This window comes from Fragaria vesca, linkage group LG4 (assembly GCF_000184155.1).
Source record: "Fragaria vesca subsp. vesca linkage group LG4, FraVesHawaii_1.0, whole genome shotgun sequence".
Taxonomy (NCBI): domain Eukaryota; kingdom Viridiplantae; phylum Streptophyta; class Magnoliopsida; order Rosales; family Rosaceae; genus Fragaria; species Fragaria vesca.
The window spans coordinates 5,288,491-5,309,776 of record NC_020494.1 but is presented as its reverse complement, the minus strand read 5'-3'; the positions used below and the strand labels follow the sequence as shown (position 1 = coordinate 5,309,776).

At 39.6% G+C, this 21,286-nt stretch overlaps 4 protein-coding genes and 1 non-coding gene across 5 annotated transcripts in view; 2 read left to right on the top strand and 3 right to left on the bottom strand.

Moving 5' to 3' along the window:
- Positions 1-5,888, top strand: part of LOC101298218 — an 8,869-nt gene extending 2,981 nt beyond the window's left edge. Inside the window, exons 6-11 of the mRNA XM_004297913.1 lie at positions 1,947-2,056; positions 2,166-2,833; positions 3,546-3,946; positions 4,052-4,416; positions 4,569-4,789; positions 4,888-5,888. Coding sequence (XP_004297961.1) covers positions 1,947-2,056; positions 2,166-2,833; positions 3,546-3,946; positions 4,052-4,416; positions 4,569-4,789; positions 4,888-5,888 — 2,766 coding nt within the window. The remainder of the gene's footprint in view (positions 1-1,946; positions 2,057-2,165; positions 2,834-3,545; positions 3,947-4,051; positions 4,417-4,568; positions 4,790-4,887) is intronic.
- Positions 5,889-6,182: 294 nt separating this feature from the next.
- Positions 6,183-8,154, bottom strand: LOC101293085 (U-box domain-containing protein 40-like). The gene has a single exon (XM_004296517.1). It carries the CDS (start codon positions 7,851-7,853, stop codon positions 6,183-6,185), a length of 1,671 nt encoding a protein of 556 aa, XP_004296565.1. The 5' UTR covers positions 7,854-8,154.
- Positions 8,155-11,306: 3,152 nt separating this feature from the next.
- Positions 11,307-14,152, bottom strand: LOC101292204. The gene is made up of 7 exons (XM_004296514.1): positions 13,923-14,152; positions 13,517-13,632; positions 12,971-13,020; positions 12,333-12,865; positions 12,153-12,233; positions 11,863-11,925; positions 11,307-11,667 (listed from the first exon to the last, which is right to left on the bottom strand). The coding sequence occupies exons 1-7, from the start codon at positions 13,965-13,967 to the stop codon at positions 11,605-11,607; spliced, it is 951 nt and encodes a 316-aa protein (XP_004296562.1). The 5' UTR covers positions 13,968-14,152; the 3' UTR covers positions 11,307-11,604.
- Positions 14,153-16,394: 2,242 nt separating this feature from the next.
- LOC101292498 (ferredoxin-thioredoxin reductase catalytic chain, chloroplastic-like) lies at positions 16,395-18,647 on the bottom strand. The gene is made up of 6 exons (XM_004296515.1): positions 18,283-18,647; positions 17,928-18,040; positions 17,764-17,813; positions 17,558-17,629; positions 16,719-16,779; positions 16,395-16,552 (listed from the first exon to the last, which is right to left on the bottom strand). The coding sequence occupies exons 1-6, from the start codon at positions 18,380-18,382 to the stop codon at positions 16,508-16,510; spliced, it is 441 nt and encodes a 146-aa protein (XP_004296563.1). The 5' UTR covers positions 18,383-18,647; the 3' UTR covers positions 16,395-16,507.
- A 98-nt stretch (positions 18,648-18,745) lies between these two features.
- TRNAN-GUU lies at positions 18,746-18,819 on the top strand. The gene has a single exon. It is a non-coding gene; the product is annotated as a tRNA-Asn (tRNA).
- The last annotated feature ends 2,467 nt before the right edge of the window (positions 18,820-21,286 follow it).

Sequence of the window (21,286 nt, the reverse complement as noted above, 5' to 3'; positions counted from 1 at the left end):
TTAGAGCAAGTGATATGTGTAGATTGGGATGCAACACATCTATGGACACCCTTGTTGCCCACTCTCAAAACCTTCGCATCGTCGTGCGGGAAGGCAGCAAATCCTTTGTCCCTTTTTGCCCAACTTCCCCTCGAGTTAGTAGAGTTAAACAATTGGTAAATGCGTTTGAAACTGTATTGTCTCTCTTTAACACACGCTGACTTTTTTTTTTTTGTCAAGAATAGAACTTCATTGGAACAGACCACAAAGGTCGAGCAAAACACAACAAAAAGAAAGCTAACAAAGCTGAAAGAGCAAGAGGGAAACTAAACACTGCTACAAACCACTACAGACAAAAAGCAAAGAAAGACAAAAGCAGATAAAAGAGCAAGAGCTGCTGTAATCAACAACAAGTCTCAGTCAGGAGGGCCATCGCTCCTAAGAATATGAAGGAGGGAGGTTGGAGGCGTATTAGCCCAGTCCAAAGAGCACAACCTCACCATGGCAAGCTTCGCCGCTGCGTCAGTAACCTGGTTAGCTTCACGAGGAACCCAGTTCCATAACACCTCATCAAAGGCAGGCAACAGAAACTTCACTCTATTGAGAATAGGTAGAATTTTCCAATTGGGAGTGAATAGGTAGAATTTTCCAATTAACACACGCTGACTTGGGGGTTAATTTGTTGTTGTTTTTGTTTTTTTTTGTTTTTTTCAATTATGTTGCATATTTTTGAATGTTTCTTAACTGTTAGATTGAAAATGATATTTCAAAATAAAATTGAAATTTGTTAATTTTTTTAGGCAAATATGAGCTCCAACATAATAGCTAAAAATTTATAGATAAAACTGACAAATTTGAACTATTGGTATATGCGTTTGAATCTGTATTGCCTCTTAACACATGCTGACTCAGGGTTTTGTGACAAGCTATGGTACTGGGATGTATATCCTACTTTGTACTTGAAAAAAATTATAATGTTATGAATCAAATTACAACATTGAGAACAAATTTACCAAATTTATTTACATTATTTACATGAAGTTAAACAAAATTATAACTAAGAGAACAATTTGTTCAAAAAGTTGTAAAATGGTTGAACATTTTGTAATTACAATTATTAGAACAAGATTACAAACAATACGACTCAGCATTACCACTTTGACTACAAATATGTTGTTACATTTGTAAATGTATGTATGTATCATATACAAGTAGGTACCATAGAATTTGCGCAGGGTTTTTTCTTGTCATTGTTTTTTTTTTTAGAAGGTTGTTGTGCCAACATAGGGGGTTAATTTGTTTTTCTTTTTTAATTTCGCTGTATACTTTTGAATATTTCTTAACTATATTGTAGAAAATTTGGCTCATCTGTCTAAATTAATGTCCCTTGGATATGCTTGGATCACTTATAACTATTGGATATTGTGAACAACATGAGGCCGCCATGTCATCAACTATGATATGTTGTTTTGTGGTTTTGGAGGTCCATCAATAGTTCTTTACTTCTTAATCAGTTCGAATGTAGAAACACTATTTCTAAAATGAGCCGTAGCATACTGCTTCCTCAAGATCAGTTCGATCATTAATACTGTAATTAAAAAAGAAAGACCGAATAAGAGTAGAATAGAAATTGAAAGACCAACGATCAATGATAAACATCGATTTTTGATTCATAAGTGTTCTGTATCAGAAAAGAATATATAACGATGAAGGTGAATGCATCATGTGGCTAATAAACTTTAGCCAACTTGCATTTTTGATGTGTGAATGTGATCTGGGATGCATTTTATTAAGAGTAATCATATATAGCTAATAACCTACTATTGCGGATTGATCATTATTAGTCAACCAAAGCTTAATTAGTTTACAATGTCTGAAAAATATAGTTAATTCATTTGATCGATGGAGCTAGCTAGCTCATGACAGAAATATCATATTCACTAAGATTAATTCCATGTGCATGGAAGTCACTGGCAGCTGATGCCATGTGGGTTGTGTTCCTTGCAATGGAAGTCTCCCCGAAGCTCGATAGATGCACAAGTTTAAAGAAGGAAGAAAGACCATACATATATACCAGGTCAGTCCAATAATTAAGCTTGTAGTTTGTATAAATTGAGCTTTGAGTATCAGTTCGTATCACATTGAGTTTTGGGTAGTGCCTTTCTTCTTGTCTCTTCCAAGTCTAGGTTAAAGAGAGCTAGCACTGTACTACTGAAAATGGCTGTGGATTTAGTGGCAGGGAAAGCATTCGAGGCACTCTATGCCGGTGTTGAAGAGGTTATTCGCAAGAATCGGATATTCTCAGAACTCTGCAAGGACATCAAATACAGGCTCGACTGTTTAGCACCACTGATTGACGAGATGGCGAAATATAATCAAAAATTGGATCGCACAAAGGAGTTGGAAGCTTTAGAAAGACTCATAAAGCGGGGCATAGAGCTCGTCGGCAAATGCTCTAAGCTTCGTAAGTGGAACATCTACAAGAAGTGGAAGTACGCCAGCGAGTTTCTTGAATTCAAAGAATCACTCCAAAACGAGTTAGATGTGCTCAAGGTGCAGGTAGCAAGAGATGTGAAGAAGACTGAAGTTGGCGTAGAGAATATCCAGGTCGTGGTTCAAAACATACAGGAGGAGGTTTCTATGCTTGTGAAGCAAAATGGATCCGTAGAAATCAAAGCTTTAAGTGCAGTACTACCTGAACTTCCAGCGCTAATAGTCGGATTGGAAGTTCCTATAGAAGAATTGAAGGTGCAGCTTCTTAAGGATGAGGTATCCATTCTCATCGTGACTGCTCCTGGAGGATGTGGCAAGACAACTTTGGCAACAAAGTTTTTTCAAGATCAAGACATCATAGGTATATATTATATATACATCTAGAAACTCTATAGTTGATGATATATATAGGAATTCTCAGGTGCGGACGTCCGCACCAAAGTTTTGATGCGGATTTCTATTTTTGCACCACTTTTCGATCGAATTTTCTCATCTCCACCGTCTAGTATCTAGATAATATTGTGCAGATCATCTCTGCAAAATTTCAGCTAATTTGCTAATCGTTAAGGCCCTCAAACTCGAAAAATAAATGGACGGACTGAATTCTGTCCGGTTGTGTTCATACCAGAAAAACTCAAGTTTGAGGGCTTTAACGATCACCAAATTGGCTGAAATTTTGCAGAGATGATCTACACAATATTATCTAGATACTAGATGGTGGAGATAAGGAAATTCGATCAGAAAGTGGTGCAAAAGTAGAAATCTGCACCGAAGGTTTCGGTGCGAACGTCCGCAGTCAAGAAGGCCTGATGATATATATATATATTAAGGGCAATTAAGGAAGCATCTGTTTTATATATTTAATGTTCAACCCCATGAATGCAGGAATCTATAGGCTTTAATTTGTTAAGAAAAATGCATCAGTACTTTTTTCTTGTTTTCTATATATGTTTTCACTTGCACGGTTATAGACAATTATTATTATTTACCTGATAGTCTGACACAAATTATACACAATAGTTTACTTGGCATGAGCAATGTCGACTAACGTTTTTCTTGCTGTGTTTGATTAGATAAATTCCAGAAGAACATCTTCTTCGTCACTTTTTCTAAAAAGCCCAGCCTGGAGCTTATTATGAAAGGGTTGTATGAACAAAAGGGTTTTGAGGTACCTACTCTCCAGAATGAAGCAACTCCAGTCAAATGGCTGAAAAAAGTTGAGATGGAAAAAGGTGATGATCCTTTATTGTTGGTCTTGGATGATGTTTGGTCAGGATCAGAATCTCTTCTTGAGAAGTTTGAGTATAGCATGTCAAATTACAAGATTTTAGTGACATCGAGGTCTGAATTTCCGAGATTTGGTTCCTCATATCATCTAAAACTACTGGATAGTGACAATGCTATGGAACTTTTTTGTCATACAGCATCCTTGGGAGACAAGAGCTCTTATATTCCAAAAGATCTTTTAGAAGAGGTGAGTTGATTCCTTGCATATACATAAACTTAATTGACTTTCTAAAAATTCTCATTAATCAGTATCTCCATTTTAATTTATCTATTGAAACTCCAAATGATGCAGATAGTAAAACATTGTAATGGATTTCCACTGGCCATTACAGTGGCTGGAAGATCACTTTGTGGGCAACCTGAACAAATGTGGCGAAGTAGAGTAGATGAATGGTCGGATGGTTCTTCCATTCTTGATTTCGAGACGGAACTGCTTCTTCAGCTCCAAAGCAGCATAGATGTCTTGGATAATGCAATGCCTAAGGTCAAAGAATGTTTTTTAGACCTAGGTGCTTTTCCTGAAGATGTTGAAATCCCAGTTGCCGCTCTCATTGATATGTGGGCAGAGTTGTATGATCTAAAGAAAGAGACGTCATGCATTGCCAAACTCTGTGAACTCAACAATCGCAGTCTAGCTCTTTTACAAGAATCAGAATGGTATGCAATAGATGAAATACAAGCTTATATGTTTCTCCTATATATTTGTACGAGATTTTCATTTATTTGCATAATACTATTTATTCTGAAAACTGTTCTCTATGTTAGAAACAGAAAAATTAGTATTTTTTTTTAAATCATGAATTATATAGGTCTGCGGATTGGGAATTGGCACAGGAGTCAATAGATTACAGTAAGTACGTTGTTAAGCAGCATGATTTGCTCAGAGAACTTGCTATATACAACTCGAAGCGGGATCCGATTGAGCATAGAGAAAGACTGATTATAGAGATATGTGGAAACAATTTTCCAAAATGGTGGAGAGAACAAAAATATCCATACATGAATGCTCGCCTTGTTTCAATCACAACTGGTATATATATGGTTTCCCATCAATTAATTATATCTTTGTAGTAATAGTTACATTTCACTTGTGATATTCACATCAAATTATATATATGTTGTTTGCAGATGAAGAGTTCTCAGTGAAATTGCCCAACATGCAATTACCAGAGGCAGAGGTCCTAGTCTTGAATTTTCAATCCGACACGTATGCCTTGCCCGAATTTGTGGAGAGAATGGATAAACTAAAGATGCTTCTTGTCCTAAATTATTCTCTATATTGTGATGAATTGGATAATTTTCAACTACTGGGCTCCTTAACAAATCTTACCTGTGTCAGATTAGACGGCATCGATATTCGTTGCATAACCAAGAGCCCAGTACAAATGAAAAATCTACACAAGTTATATTTGAGGAATGGTAGCTATCTCGGTGAAGATCCTGTCAAATTATCATATGTATTTCCGAATCTGAAGGAAATGGTCATTGACTCCTACGGTATGAGTGAATGGCCTGAAGAGTTCTGCGAGTTGATTCATCTAACAAAGCTCAAAATCATTAAATGTCCCGATTTATCAGACTTGCCTGAAGCGATTGGGAATTTGGTCAGTTTAGAAGTGTTGGAGCTTGAAGCCTGTCCTCTTTCAGAGCTTCCTGACTCAATCGGGAATCTTAAGAAATTAAAATCTCTGAAGATTTTTTGTTCGGTAATTGAAAAGTTGCCTGAACACATGGGTGAGCTCAAGTGTCTAACACATCTCGGCTTAAACTGTTGCCATTTTCTATCTGCCTTGCCTGAAACGATTGGAAATCTGATCAATTTAGAAGTACTGAGTCTAAGGTACTGTTTTGAGTTGTCAGAGCTGCCGCAGTCGATCAGAAATCTTAAAAAGTTGAACATTCTTGACATCCACGCTTGCTGCAAAATGATGGAGTTGCCTGAACATATTGGTGAATTGAAGAGTTTAACGAAGCTGAAAATGGTTGATTGTTATGCATTGAGAAAATTGCCTGAATCAGTTTCAGATCTTGAGCAGTTAGAGGAAGTGATATGCGAAGACTGGGACGCAGAACATCTATGGACACCCTTGTTACCCACTCTCAAAAACCTTCACATCGTGGCGCGGTAGGGCGAGTTCTGGTAATGGAACTGTAGGATTCTATATTCATGGTTTTTCCTTTCTTTGTTGAGAAAGATAATCATGACTTACTTGTAGAGCTTTTTGCTTGTTTGAACTCGTTATATAGCTTCCCAAAACCTATTAGTTTTACTAGATTTTGAGCGGAAGAAATCAATGGTAAAAGTCACAAAATCACAAAATAACTTGTGTAGAGCTTCAATAATTACAACAAGAGAGCTTGCAAAACTATCAAAAACAAACAATGTTGAAAAGTTTACCTCAAAAAAACCTCAAATTATGTACTCAAAACTCCGACGAGTTGACACAAGATCCACTCAATCCACCACAACCGAGCTGAAACCTAGTTCGACTTCCCAACCCGGAATCAAGCAACTCCTCCCAATCCACCTCCTCCTCTTCCTCCTTCTCCCTCCCTCTCATCATCTCCAACATCCTCCTCGCCTTCTCCCTCCCCCTCTCACTCCCACTCTTCTCCACCTCCCTCAACACCTCCACCGCCCCAGCCGCCTTCGCCAACCCCTTAAACCTCAAACCCCCATGACTCAACCCATACAATGCAGCCACACAACTTTCCTGACTCGACCGGGAATCCATCTCATTCCCCCTCAACACCCCTACCAAACACTCCACCCCACCCGAATCCAACATCGCCGCCCGCCCATCCCCACACCAACTCAAATTCCCCAATATGAGCAAAACCCGACCCACCATATGACCCGACTTCACCATCCTCAAAAGAACCGGAACCGCCCCGAGCTTAACCAACTTGGACCGGTTGCTCTGCACCAATGTCAAATGATACAAACCAAGCGCCGAGTCGTGCCGAGTCCGCTCGCTCTCCGAGTTGAGCAAGTTAAGCAAAGGCGGGAGAGCCCCTAGTACACCTATAGCCGTCTTGCAGTCGTCATCCAGCGCCAAGCTGAAGACCACCCCGGAAGCGTGCTCCTGCGCCTCAGCCGATCCCCCCTTCAGCACATCAATTAAAGGCGGGAGAATTCCTGAGCGTACGATCTTGATCTTGTTTGACTTTTCGAGAGAAAGGTTGACCAGCGCCGCTACTGAGTTCACCTGAATATTAATGTACCTGGAAACAACGATGGTTTTCAAGGCGGAGAGGAGCCGTGGGCTGCAGAGGTGGGCCCGCGCGTCTTCTCTCGTCCGTGTGATCCTCCTCAGTGACGTCAGCGCCGCCTCGATCTCCGACACGTGCGTGCTTCTCAGTCCGGCCAAGATTCCGTCTTCTTCCTCGTTCGGATTCGTTAGGGTTTCGATTTCCGAAGAGGAAGACGACCGCGACGAGTAGCAGCTCGGCTGAGTCGAGAACGGAAGCGGCGGGGTCAACGCGGCAGCGCTGACAGACTCGTCGGAGCTGGAGTGGAAGTGAGTTTTCCGGCGAGTCACCTCCGTCGCGGCGTGGTTGAAGTTCACCTTCGGCGTCTCCTCCACGCCTCGGATCAGCGACTCGTTATCGGAAACTGACACTTTCCGGCGATCGCAGGATGCGCGGACTAGCTTCTCGGCGGAGACGGGATCGGGCGGCGTCGGAGGGGCAATAGAGTAATTTCGACACCAGTTGATGATGGTGGATTTCAAGGCGAGGTTTGGGATGATGGAGGTGAAATCAGGTGGGGGAGAGTCCACGAGATGAGGAGTGAAGTCGAGGGCTTTGCAGAGTTGGACGCAGACGCGTTCGAAGGTGTGACCCGAGGAGACTATAACCGGGTCGGACATTAGCGACCCGGAAATGGGGCAAATGAACTCTGTTGGGATTTGTGGCTTTGAAATAGGTTTTGATGGGATTGCTGATGAGGATCTGTGGAAGAGCTTCCATCTCCGGCTTGGACTCCGGGCAGTGGTTGTAATCTCATTTAATCTATCTCCGGCGACGTAAATGGTATTGGTTTCTTTGGATTTCTGGACAACTAATCTCAACAGACCCTCTTTGAACTCCATATAGGAAATGATTGGTTTATTGGTTCAGTATGAAATGAAAGAAGTGAGGTTCATGATCAAGCCCCATTGAAGTGGTTTGGATAAGCTGAAATTCTTGGGTTGCTAAGATCACTCGGGAGAAGGAGAGTGTTTGAAAGTTTAGGGATAATAGTTTTGATGTGAATGGGATTCCAGGTTCCTGTGCTCTATAATAATAACAAGGCCAGAGCTTCAGGTATTTACGGAAGTAATTCTCCCCGTTCATCTTTGGTTTTTGCTGTCTGAAAGTGAAATGTGCTTACCATGTCAGGAACTCAGGAGTGCTCTATTGATTGAAGTGTAGGAGTGTGGGACTAGTCTACTATATTTGGACACTGTTTTATATGAATGTGAGTATGTGACACCAAGCATATGAATCCAAAAGCGCTTTCTCTGCTTTTTACGATTATCTTTCTGTGTTTTGTTAACTTGGGTCGACACAAGATTGAATCTTTACCATTTACCAAAACAAAAAGTTTGAATCTTTACTGTTTCCTGCCATGGAAAAAGAAATCTTGGTGTTACTAATTTACTTGGGTTTGAAGTAATGCATTGGTTGTGTCTCTGTTAGCCCCAATGACCTGAAACTAGTAGCTAGGAGTCAAAGCACTTTCTTTCATGTAAATTGTATTTGATTTTATAAAAGAGTATGTAGAACTGGAAGGAAGAATATCCTTGAGGTTTATTCTTGGAATGATTTATCAGAATTAGGTTTTGTTCTATGATCTGTTACCAATACCAAGCATATATAACAAGTTTGTTCATACTATTCCAGTTTCCAAGCCATCAACTTCATTACATAAAAAGCCCGAAAGATGAAGCACCTTTTACCTTTGTTGCTGAGGCTAAAATCGCTAAATCGATCTCAATTATTCTCAACTTTTATGCTATAAATTATGTGTTGGTAAACTTTTTCAGTGTTTTAATCCGTGACTAAACTCACGGATTAAGCTTCTCTTTTAGCCTCTTCTGCAGACAAGCTGCTTGATTGATCCCACCATTCTCAAAGTTTAGAGAAAGAGAAAGGTGCTCTCTCCCTTTTCTTCAAAATTGTATTTATTTGTATGGGAATATTTGTATGTCTGACTAATTTGCATGCTTTAGAGAGATCTCCAACTAGAACAGCACAACTCTCATCATGATTGTCCATACTTAATTGTTAAGTTTCTGAAGCCATTCATATTTTTGCTTTACTTTATATCAGTGTTCTAGGCTGGACAATATCCCCCTTTCTTTTACCAAAGTAATTTGATTCCTTTTCTCTATACCCATGCCAACGGGTCCATTCTTGACATAATTAAACTGGATTCTGTTCCTTCTTTTCCTCCTTAATTTGAAGCTTTTCTGGACTAGTTTATAAGTCCGAGTTCATTTTTACAGATGAACACAGCTTCTCATTTTGTAGGAGGAAGAGAGCCATTATTGGTTTTTCTGTGAAACGAGTAGAGAAAAATAAAATCTAATATCTGATATTCTATCTGATCATTTGGTATCTCTTTCTAATTCTTTTTTCTTTTGCTTTCAAAGAAAGAAAGGCAGGGAGAATCCATGGCAACAACCTTGGCCTAATTGATCTCCAAATTAGGTGTAAAATAACCCAAATGATTAATTATGCTTTGGTTGCATTCACCAAATATTACCTGCATTTTTCACGGGTGGGATTTTTTCAATATTTTCAGAAGGCTCGAGAGGGTCCAAGGTTAATAAACTTTTCTTGTATGATCTGATAAAGGCCGAATGAAATTGACATTGCATATGAGTGTGAATGCCATGCCACAAGCTAGCAGCACCCAATAATTAAGCATGGACTATTGTATCTTTGTCTTTTGATTTGCTCTAATCTTCCACTAGCTAACACCCAATGAAAGCAATTTAATTGTTTGCACTATGTTAGAGTATTAGACATCAAGAATTTTGGTTGTTTGATCATCTTTGTTATATATCTCACTGTTAAAACTTTATGAAAGTGTATTCTACCTTTACAAATTGCTATGAGCTTTTTGTTTGCTGATAATAGTGCATGGCCCTTGTGATCCCCATCCATGGCTAGGTCACCATCTCACCAACTGTATGATAAACCCCAATTATTGTTGACGTGCTTCATCCCCTTACGGGATGGGGGGCGGTCCTTACTTTAGCTTGCCATTCTGGTGTTCCAACTCTTTGATTACAGATTCTATTGATTCTGGTCTGCCAAATGCCCCTTCCGAAAATCTATTTCACTTTCTTATTCTTGTTAGTCACCTAGCGACGTAAATTCACTACCGGAAATGATCTATAGAACAACTCCTTGGCCTATAAAACTGTGATCAAAACCCTCTACTCCAACGAAATAAACATGTTTTGTCTCGAGTTTCTTATTCATCAAGATCACATGGTTTCCTCAAATGCATGTTTGTTTTTGTTTCGCCACAAATTTGTTGTCCCTTGTTTCTAATTTTATCATGATAAGATTTGGGTTTTTCAGTTGGGCGTGTGCGTTTGTGATGACGCCATAAAAAAAACACGTCTCATTATAAAGCGCGGTAAACAAAAACAAAACAATAATCCAATCCCTTTCCAGGAAAGAAAAGAAACGTGTGAAAACTAGAATCTTCCTTCCTTCCCAATCAACCTGGGTTTGGGTTTGGCTTTTCCTCCAAGCCAACCCCAGAACCACCCAAACCCTCTATAAATATATCACCAACCCCCCAACCCTCGTTAAGTTTTGCCCCAAAATTGAAATCTCATTGTTGTTGAACAAGAAAACCAAACATGTCAGGAGGAACAGAAGCTTTTCCAGATTTAGGAAGTCATTGCCAGCACCCTGATTGCCACCAACTCGATTTCCTGCCTTTCAAATGCGCCGGCTGCCATGACGTGTTCTGCCTCGATCACCGCTCGTACAAGTCACATGATTGTCCCAAATCCGATCACAACAGCCGGAAAGTGATTGTTTGCGAGGTATGCTCCACCTCCATAGAGACCACTGGCCACGACGGCGAGGAGAGCCAGAAGGTGTTGCTGGAGAGGCACAGCAAGTCCGGGAATTGTGACCCGAGAAAGAAGAAGAAGCCTAGATGTCCTGTTACGAGGTGCAAGCAGATTCTGACCTTTTCGAATTGTAGTACTTGCAAGACTTGCCATCTCAAGGTCTGCCTCAAGCATCGGTTTCCGGCAGACCATGAATGCAACAAGCAAGCAAGGGCGGCGGTGGCCGTGGCGGTGAATGAAGGAGCCTGGAATGGGAAGTTCTTGGCTGCTTTTGCTTCAAGGAATGGGAAAGATTGTGGAAAGAGTGAGAGGGGTTCCAAGTCTCCTCCCAGTACTCCATCAGTTGGAGCGTTTTGAGTTTTTGTTCTTTTCATTCAAAGTATAATACTGCTTGTAAACAATCAAATTATGCATTTGTGTTATGCTAATTGAAATTCTTCAGTATGCTAAAGTCTCAAATTTCCATGAATCAAGTATGTGCAAACACACAAACTACTATAAACTCGTGTCAATATACAAAATGACCGATTAGCATGTTCAACATTACATTTAAATACAAACGTTTGCTCATGTCCTGCTTCTATATGTAAAACAAAATGGTATACTAATCATGTTCAAACCAACAAGACCTGGAAGGAAATGAATCAACTGAACGCCCCTACTCAAACCTCACCCCTAAACTCAAATATTTCTGATACAACATGTGAGAGGTACAAACAAGAGATATGCTGTTTACACAGTGCAGCATTCAAAGTAAAAATTACGGTGGCGGTGGTCGTTTACCACGGGCCAGAACTGCAAGGAGAATCTTTTTCCTTGGCCCCTGCAAATCAAACAACCTTAAGTGTGAGAACAGTTCGATGAACTACCAATGGGAAGTACAAGAAAAATGGCACTACACAAATGAGCTAGCAGAACATAACACAAGTTTCAAATCACATGCTTGATGATACAGATAAGTTAGGATAAAGATATAAATCAGAACATATATAACGAATTGGTGCATTAAAATATTTACCATTGGTATACCCAGCTCCTTGAGGTCCTTATCGCCCATCTGCTTCAAAGCACTCATGTCTACCTGCGAATCAGACAATCAAAGCATTAAGGCCAAAACCCCAAAACGAAAAGAGAAAAGAATTGATTATTAAAATTTAAGATTTTGCTTCTTGAAATCATCAGAACTTTACATTCTAAGACATGAAATTCTTTCTGCTGTCTCAAAAATCAAAAGGCCAGTGAAAGAAAGGCACACCTCCAAAAATCTGTCTATGGAATGAAAAATAAGCTTAAGATTAGGTTACTTACTTCTTCAGCCTGGAAAATAATAGCATATTTTCCCAAACCAAGTCTATGCAATAAACTAGCAACACTTAGAGGTTCTTCCCCCTGTACAATGCAGAGAGAGCGATATTATACAACTTACTAAAGTGATCGAAGTGATATTTGAAAGGAAGCTAAAGTGGAGCAACAGCCAGAAAGTAGTACCATATAAGAGACTTTTTGCATGCTGTAATTTGTTGGCACAAGCTGTCCAACTGGCTTGGCAGTTTGAGGGTTAGACTTCGTTCTGAAAATAAAGTCTGTTGGCTGAGACGAACCAACCATACCATTTCTGAGGAACTGGCCAGCTCTAGGAGCGTCAACTGGCCTGAATGATGATGCTGACTGCAGCTCACCAAAGTTTCTTTGTGATGAAGGCCCATAAGAAGTGTTCTGAAAGCTATCAGGGGATCTAGCTCGGAATCCTTCTCTACTTTGAGAAGAGTTGAAGTTCCTCTGTGAATTTACATGGTACAAATCAGCTGCACTTTCCCTGGGAGGAATTTTTCTCAGGAAGCTATTCTCATTTGTTTCTGACTCATGCTGTGACATCTGATAGCTCACTGCAGAATGAGCAGGTTTTGACAGCTTTGGGCGCTGGACCATCTGCTTGTGTTCTGCAATACCTCCCCCATTTTGCTTTAATGATCTTTTGCGCAACAGTGTCAATCTGAGGTCATTTCGACTGATTCGTGAATCTTCACTTGTTTTAATGAGCAAGAGTCAATACAAGGAAACCATATAAAAAAATAATAAATCATACATAAAGTTGGTAGTATCAGAATTCAGAAAAGATGGTTTACCATGTAATGTATTGTCACCCCCTCTCCATTTTATTCCATCTCCTCGTTGCCTGGAAATTGAGATTCAACACATCACTACAGACACAAATAACATAACAATGCAAACAGCAGCCCATCATCAAATAAACATGCTGCCGCCTTTGCAGACAAACAATGAATTTTACAAATTGGAGAAACACATTTCTCTCCTTAGCTTCTAAAACATGTTCAAAGAAAAGAAAAGACGACACAGATTGCTTTTACCTTTTTTATATTATGCACCTGATTAAGGAAACAAAACCCACTACCCTACTCCCGAATCCAATCCTTTTTGGGTAACGCTAAAATTAACAATTTTTCCATATTGAAAACGAAAACGCTTCAAGATCGACAGTGGCGGTGATGGTGGATTAAACTATACTAGAGTGGTGAGCATGCCATTAAAACCATAGGAACCAAACTAGAGCAAAACCACAACTACTCTCAACCTAAAGCATCACAAAACTGCCTGATCAAACTTAAGCAGATAAGTGCCATGTAGAACTCAAGAGAGACGGAACAAAGTACCGCTTGCCATGAGCATTACTCCCAAGCCTGTCTCCCATCGATCGTTTCCCTCCCGAAACCATACCTCTTTCGCCACGCATTTGTGCAGAGCCTGATGTTCCTCCCCTCTCCACAACCTAAAAAAAAACTTTCCACAATAAGTAACCAAATAAACTTTCCGCCACACACAAAACACAGCCACAATCCAACCTAACAAAATCCAACCTCAACAATCCGACCACAACCATATCAACTACCTCAGCCTCGTATCACACAAAAAAGTAGTTAAATTACAACAAATTCAAGCTCAATTATAATCGGAAACACAAAAAAAATAATTGAAATATACAAAATCGACCACAACGACTATGCAAACAAAACAAAACAAAACTTCCTTTGATCGAATAAAAAGCTCTAATTGACTTACCTGACCAGAGCGGCCGAGGGTGATGGTGACCCTGGGCTTCGACATAGCCGCGAGCCAAATGCGGAAAGTTGGGTTCTGGAGATCTGATTGGAGAAGAGGGAAAGGGAAGTAGAAACCCTAGAATCTAACAGCAGTGATTTTAGAGAAAGGAATCAAATTTGGTGGGCATTGGCTAATGTATCTGATCTTAGCTCTCTCTCTCTCTCTCTCTCTTAGCAGGAAAGGAAAGGGGTTGTGTCGTTGTGATGTTTGTGTGAGTCCGCCTTGACCTCCAGAAATTGGCGCCCCGGGTCAGCTCATATATCTTTTGGGCCACAACCGTCCCTCACTTCTAAAGCCCAAGTTCTTTTTCTTTCCCTTTTTTCTTCTTTTTTTTTCTTTCTTTTGAGATCAAAAGTCAGTCTTGCTCCATGTTTCCGATTTATTTACGACTACGTTTCCGCCACGTTTCCGGCTGTTTCCGATAATAAATGTTTAACCCAAAAAGCACCGGGTACAAGCAACACGCTGATATTACCGGAAACGGCCGGAAATGGGTGGATATCATGCAGCTACCAATTTCTACTTCTATAGATGCACTTGAGGCATGGTAACTCCGAATGAAAGTCCTCGATAAACAATAGTCTAAGATGCATACACAAATGTGTTTGATTGTGTATCACCATGTTTGCAAATCTTATCTTGTTATTATATAATATGAAATGATCACAAGTTCACAACCGATATTTTGAGACACGGTCTATACCATGACACATTGTTGTTGGCAAATAATATATATAAGAAACAATTTTAAACCAGTGTTCTATTTGGATAAGCTGCGAGGGGGTGTTGTTAGCACTTTCAATCATCTTAGACATATTTCTTGCACAGATATTCCCGCTCTGCTTGACTGCTTCAATCTGATTGCTGAGGACTGAAAACAATATCCTATACCACGATCCGAAATACAATGATTTCATATAATTACCAAGGATTTGGTTTGAACCAAACAAAACTTTCTTTGGAGAATCTCTGTTCTGCAAACGGGGAGACATAACCTGGGAGAGTCAAGAGTTTGATGCTCTTATTTGTCAAGGAAAACAAGGAAAATGCACCAAATTTTCTCCCGTATCCGAAAGAATAATAGATACAGTTTCTGAGTCTGTTATCGACGGAACCACTAAGGTTGCTGCTTGAAGAAGAAATAATCTTGGTGTCAAGATCGCTTAGGAATAGTGTCCGGTCACCGAGATCGTAAACCAGTACACAGTGAGGATCATCACACTTGTTGCACTGTAACTTCATCACATGAAAGCTTACATTGCTGCAAATGCGTTCTCTATAAACGATAAAGAGGTCCTTTGATGCAACATCTTTTGCTAGATGGAATGGAAGCGACATAAGGGGAAGCTCAAACAACATTTCAGCCGTATAGGTAAACACCATTAAGGTCTTGCTGTACGTTACAGCATATAGTTTCCCATCAATTATTTCTACGTCTGTAAATCTGCGAATCTTGTTCCCCTCTCTGGCTTCAATCAGGGTCCATGATTCATCAAAGGGTCTACAGAAAGCCAAATGATCATCAGTGGCACGAAGGCAAGCCACAACACAGTGTTCTAGACTTGTTTGTTCGAAAGAGGCCACTGCCTTCTTTATGAAGTCGACACTGTTGCTATGGAGGCCTGAAATGGTGGACTAGGTGGGAGCTCGACTCGGGAACCTGTTATTGGATTCAGTAAGTAGTTGACGACAGGGGAAAGTCTACGAACGAGAGCAGCCATGATCAACCATCCTTCATCTGGTCCGAGACATCTCGACTCAAGAAACAACATTGGGGAGTCTAGAGTGTGAATCCTGGGATCGCTGAGACAGCTTACAAAGCATTGGTCTTGGATGTAGTAGGGATGAGAATTAAACAGAAGCCATGGAAGGTGAGGAGCAGGAGGGCAACGCTTGCTTAGGGCACGCCAAGGATGGCATACTTGGCGAAACGCTAGGTACTCGAATATGTTTAGCCTCTGCAGAATCAATTCCATAATCTCATCAGGGACTTGTTTCACAACTTGCTCCCCGGATTAAGATCATGTTTTTTGGAACGCCGGTACTTTTGGAGAGACATATTGACCAAAGGAATCAAAGGCTTGTAGGGGGCTAAAGGTATATTTAAAGAGTTGAGGAGTTTCCTTCTCGCCAGGGGATTCCTATTAGGGTTTAGGAGAGTATGAATTTTACTACTGGAAGAAGGAATTCGAGTTGTTAGTCGCTTCTTATTTCTAAAGCAATCACCAAGATCTTGAAAGCCTGCACTCAAAGTAAAGAACCACCACAGCCAATGAAGGCTTTGCACCAAACTGGGTGGTGCTCTAAACAATTGGCTGTTTCTATTGGGTACAGATGGCATGATTTGGCTTTGCCTTACATGTGCTTCAAATTACAATGAGAGAAGCAAATGAAAATGCATGCAGATAAAAATGAAGAACAAAAAAGAAGGATCAGAAATAGTCTGGTTTGAGACGTTCAAAACATGAACTCTTTACTCTTTTCCTTGTAACAAATACAGTAGTGGTAGTTTATACATAATTCTCAATACACATTGATGCTTATTACATGTTTGCCGTGGATTCTCTGATCTCTTCTAAGGTGATTGTCTGCATTGCACAAGAGTTGCAGAGACAAATAATTAGATATATGTGGAAAAAGATGTGAAGTAATATGCCATGAATGTGCAAACAGTTTGCAAGAGAACATCATGAACAAAAAAGCGTTTGATATAGACATCACAATTGATGAGCTAAATGAAACGTGTCTAAATACCTGTTCTTTTCCAGCAAAATCATTTTCAGGGGTGAGAAAGAGCATGCAGTGGCACTCCTTCCTGCCAAGACAGTCTTACAATTTTAGCAAGAAGAGGAAATGCGTATATAAGCTGGCATATAAAAACAGGACTAGTATAGACATCAGAGTCAAAAGGAGCAACAACGTTGTGGTAAACTTTCGTTATTTATTGGGATTTTTATTGCAACTAACTATTGTGATTAGTTTGTTTGGTTATTCTCGACCTAGATGCCTGCATTAGAACAATATCTACAGCTTATATCAAACCTTGACATCAAATAACTTCAATCTGAAAATGATTGTAAGTTGCAAGTGTGTATTGTGGGTGGAGAGACGAAGTGTGTTTGATAGAGAGGTTTCGGATGAGAATGAAGGAAAGACTGACATTATTGGTTTAAGGGATTCTGAAGGAAGAAGCAGATATGGAATAGAATTTGTTGATCAACATGTAGGATTTTCTACAACCCTTTTGCAGAACATTATAATAGGACCAGCAAACAGCCTATGATAGCAGAACATTAGCTAATTATGGTACGACCCTTGTAACTATTTGATAGAATGGGTATAAAGAACACATCTTCCCATTACTAGGACACGTAGTTGCAACCCAAGCATCTACGCTTAAACGAATTTAGAACAAGGCTATTGCCGATTTGTATCTTTTGATTTCAATGGCTGACTACCAAACTCGTGCTCATAAGGAGAATAACATATCACAATACACCAGTATCTCCCAGGTTTTCAGCTAAATTTCAACCAGGAATTCGAATCTACAACTTACTGAACATAGAGAACGTAAAAGAAAAGGTCAAACTCACCTTTCCCTCATGGGAACACAGGGGCAGTTCCAAAAGCCTTGGCCAGCCTCTGCCGGTTTGTCATCGTAATGCCTGCAACACCAGCGTATTTGAGACTTGGAAACCATGAACATGCTAGTTTGATCACTAACACCTCATAGGAGTTAAAAGTACATGATAAAACTAAACAACCAATTCAAAAACAATACGAACGAACAGATGTTTACCGACAAGGGCAAAGTGGAGCACCCAATGAATCTTTGTGGTCTGCCAATCCCTGTTGACAAATCCAAAATGAGTTTCTCTTACCAACAATCAAATGCCAAACCAAGCTAATACATCATCTAGCAAAATTAGAACTAAAGAACTATGCTTATGGACAACACATTACCTTGATAACAACAGAAGTGACTCCCTTATCAACACAGAAGTATGTCCCGGACTTCCGAGCATACTGCTCCGAAAACTTCCTCATAATCTCAACAGACTTCTCTGTTGGCTCAACTGCCACATCAATACATGTAACTCCAACATTAAAATCAAAAAGCCACAATCTTTTTTGGCAAATTAAATCGAAAACATTATCCTAATCCAAGCTGGAAAATGCTTCAAATAGAGTCTCAAGGTTTTCACTTTTTTCACTTCTTCATCCACATTCATACATATAAACACACACATATGATTTCAGACACAAATCAGAAACTCCAATAAATCGGGAATTGATAAAACACAATTAAATTCCGAACCTTGAGCTCGAATTACGAAGCGGCGGGTGGAGCGGTTGAGAGGGGAAGCAAGAGACGAAATGGTGGCGGCGAACGACGGAGCTTGGAGCTGGAGAGTCATGGCCGGCGGCGAGCTTTGAGGGTGAGCTTGTGGGAGTGAGAGAGAGATGAGTGCTGTGGAGTTTAAATTAATTTTGGTTTTTGATTTGTGGGTAATTATAAAGGGGGTTTTGTTTATATAGTTTTTGGGGTTTGGATTTAGGAAAAGTAAGGGGGGATTGTTTATCTGAAATTGATGGGATTTGAAAAAGGCAGAGAGGAGGAGGAATGGTTTGGTGCCACTCGTTGTGAATATCGGTTTAGGGAAGACGCCAACCACTCGGTCTGCGCCCAATGAATTGCGGTTAAGTGGAACCACGGTCACAACTCACAACCCAACCACATCCTGGGTTAAATAGTAATAATCAAATTACATCAGCAAGAAGCTGGAATAGCTCAGTTGGTTAGAGCGTGTGGCTGTTAACCACAAGGTCGGAGGTTCGACCCCTCCTTCTAGCGCTTTTTTATTTTGTTGCTAAACAGTACGTTTAATCTTTTTTGTTGACACTCACTCATTCAAGTCATGACTTCCATCTTTCTCCAAAATGGTATTATCATTCCTAAAAAAAAAACAAGAAAGTATTATCACCTTATATTTTCATTTCAAAGTTCAAAACTCGATGTCTTGTCAAGTACTCATATGCATAGGGGTTAAACGGCAGCCCTCATGTCTTGACTATTAACAAAACCATAAAATACAAAGTGAGACATAAAACTTAAACCCCAAATTTCTTAAACATCTCGAAATATTTAGAGGCAATAGTTAACATAGGTAAGTGCGGTTCTTTGAGACATATGGGCGCATATCAAAACCACACACACGTGATACTAGTGTGTAGACTATCCACCATTACATTTTCATTTCCAAAGCTAAAATTCCAATTCATATAGATACGTTTTACACGTACAAGATAGTACGTACATATATTCTTTACATTGTATCATCTTCAATATCTTTTGATTTTGATTTTTGTCACCAAACATCTAAAAATCATGTGCATCCGTATGAGTCTGAACCGTGAATTTTGTCTTTGAGAAAGCAACATAGAGAAAGCACTGGGGAATGGAAAGGACAGGTAGTAAGACACATTTGACTGAAGCGATTATGTATACGAGAACGTATTAGGGTTTGCTTCGAGTATGGATCATCGTTTTTCTTATTCCTTTTGAATTATCCATGTCCTTAATTAAGATCTCTGGAGACACAGCACGTGTATTGCTATGTTTATCATGATTACTATTCATTAAGCGATGTGGGACTTGTCAGTTGTCACCACTTTTATCACGATCGTTCCGTAATGCCATTGCTGCCGAAAGCAGCAGCAGCTTCTGCACCATATAGCGCGCATTATCATCATGATTATTCTTCTTCTTCCTCTTCATCATGATCCTGCATGTGAAAGAAAATACACATCTTGAAATTTCAAGTTTGAAACTATAAACGAATAATACCAGACTCCCTCAGCTCAAGTTAAATTAAGCTTCAAGTTCAGCTCTGGCTATCTACGTTATACCAAATACCAACTCGTTGTTTTCATTCATTTGAAGTACTTGGCCCTAAGAACTCAGATATAATGCATGCATGAGGTTGGTTGCTTTTGGATTAAGTTTAACCATTATCCAGAGTCCAAACCCGCCAGATAGCCAAAAAGAACCGATCGGAGATCATAGCCTTTTGTATTACCTTCGTTTTGACTCCAAAAATGGATAGTTGAGTCCGCAACGTACAAATGAGGCTACCCTAGGTAGAGATGGAACGCTATCAAGTATATATCATCTGGTAAATTCCCAGACGAAGAACACTCAAGAATCCAACTTACACATGTGTTTGCTGTTGGGAAATAAATACAGTATGGAAGAGGAAGACGAAGAAGTATCTACATGAATAACTGTTTATATATATATGGTGCGTGCTTTATAAAGTAATCAAGTTTATAAAGATATTTAAAGTAGAACATAGATAATTATGAGTACCAAACATTTGTTTTATGTTCTTGTTTCTTCTCATCCTGTTGAAGCTAACAGAATCTTCAAAAAATACTCAGGTCAGTACGACAGTACTCAGTACTCAATACCTGAATCTCCATTAATCAATATAAGAAATCACATATATCAATTCACACATCTCTAAATGAAAACCCTACTATGGATTATGGAGTGGATCTAGCTAGAAAGAAAAGTTTTCAAGGAACTCATGACTTAATTAACATAACCGAGTACGATACTTTGGTTCAATCATACACTAGCTAATCAAGTTTTCTGCATCAGGAAGTTGAAGTAGAAACTAATCATACAGTTCATACTAACCAGAGTACCAAACCACGCATTCACATATATACATATCTAGAATTATTGGATTTCAACAGTAATATATATCTTATTATCATTTCACCAGGAAATTCGAACCACACAAATTCAATCATCTTCAAGCTAACGTTGAGTTGAAGAGACGCCAAATCTGATGATTAACAAGAGGAATCCATACACAGATCAGAGAGATAGAGCATAAGACCTTCTTCGTAACCAAATAGCTAGCTAGCTAGTAACTTAATTGTTCTTAAGTAACCTAATGACAGAAACCCTTATCCAACAAGATCCCAACTACAAGGATCACATAAACAAGAGAGAGAACTACAAACCGATCGATACAAGAACTAGAGAAACGATCTGATGCAGCTTTGATGGAACATACACAAGCAAATCGAAGTAGAGTCGGACCATGATGCTTGATTCCCCAAAAGCAAAGACTTGAAAAAATCTTTGAAATAGTCGGATCAGAAACACACTTTTCACTTGTTCATCACTGGCAACCAAAGAGAAAGCTGAGAACAGCTAGGGTAGATCTTTCTGGTTTTCCTTGAAAAGCTTTCTTCTTCTTCTTCTTCTTCTTTCTCCTTTGTTGGTGATAATGATGATGGTCTGGACT

Bases quoted from the DNA above. Each gene is read 5' to 3' on its own strand.
- LOC101293085 (XM_004296517.1), bottom strand. From the start codon at position 7,853: ATGGAGTTCAAAGAGGGTCTGTTGAGATTAGTTGTCCAGAAATCCAAA.
- LOC101292204 (XM_004296514.1), bottom strand. From the start codon at position 13,967: ATGTCGAAGCCCAGGGTCACCATCACCCTCGGCCGCTCTGGTCAG. The intron at 13,633-13,922 runs GTAAGTCAATTA...GTTTTTTTTTAG, and splicing joins CCCTCGGCCGCTCTGGTCAG to GTTGTGGAGAGGGGAGGAAC. The intron at 11,668-11,862 runs GTAAATATTTTA...TTTGATTTGCAG, and splicing joins AGGAGCTGGGTATACCAATG to GGGCCAAGGAAAAAGATTCT.
- LOC101292498 (XM_004296515.1), bottom strand. From the start codon at position 18,382: ATGACTCTCCAGCTCCAAGCTCCGTCGTTCGCCGCCACCATTTCGTCT. The intron at 16,780-17,557 runs GTGAGTTTGACC...CTGTCTTGGCAG, and splicing joins TGTGTTCCCATGAGGGAAAG to GAAGGAGTGCCACTGCATGC. The intron at 16,553-16,718 runs GTATTTAGACAC...TGTGCAATGCAG, and splicing joins ATTTTGCTGGAAAAGAACAG to ACAATCACCTTAGAAGAGAT.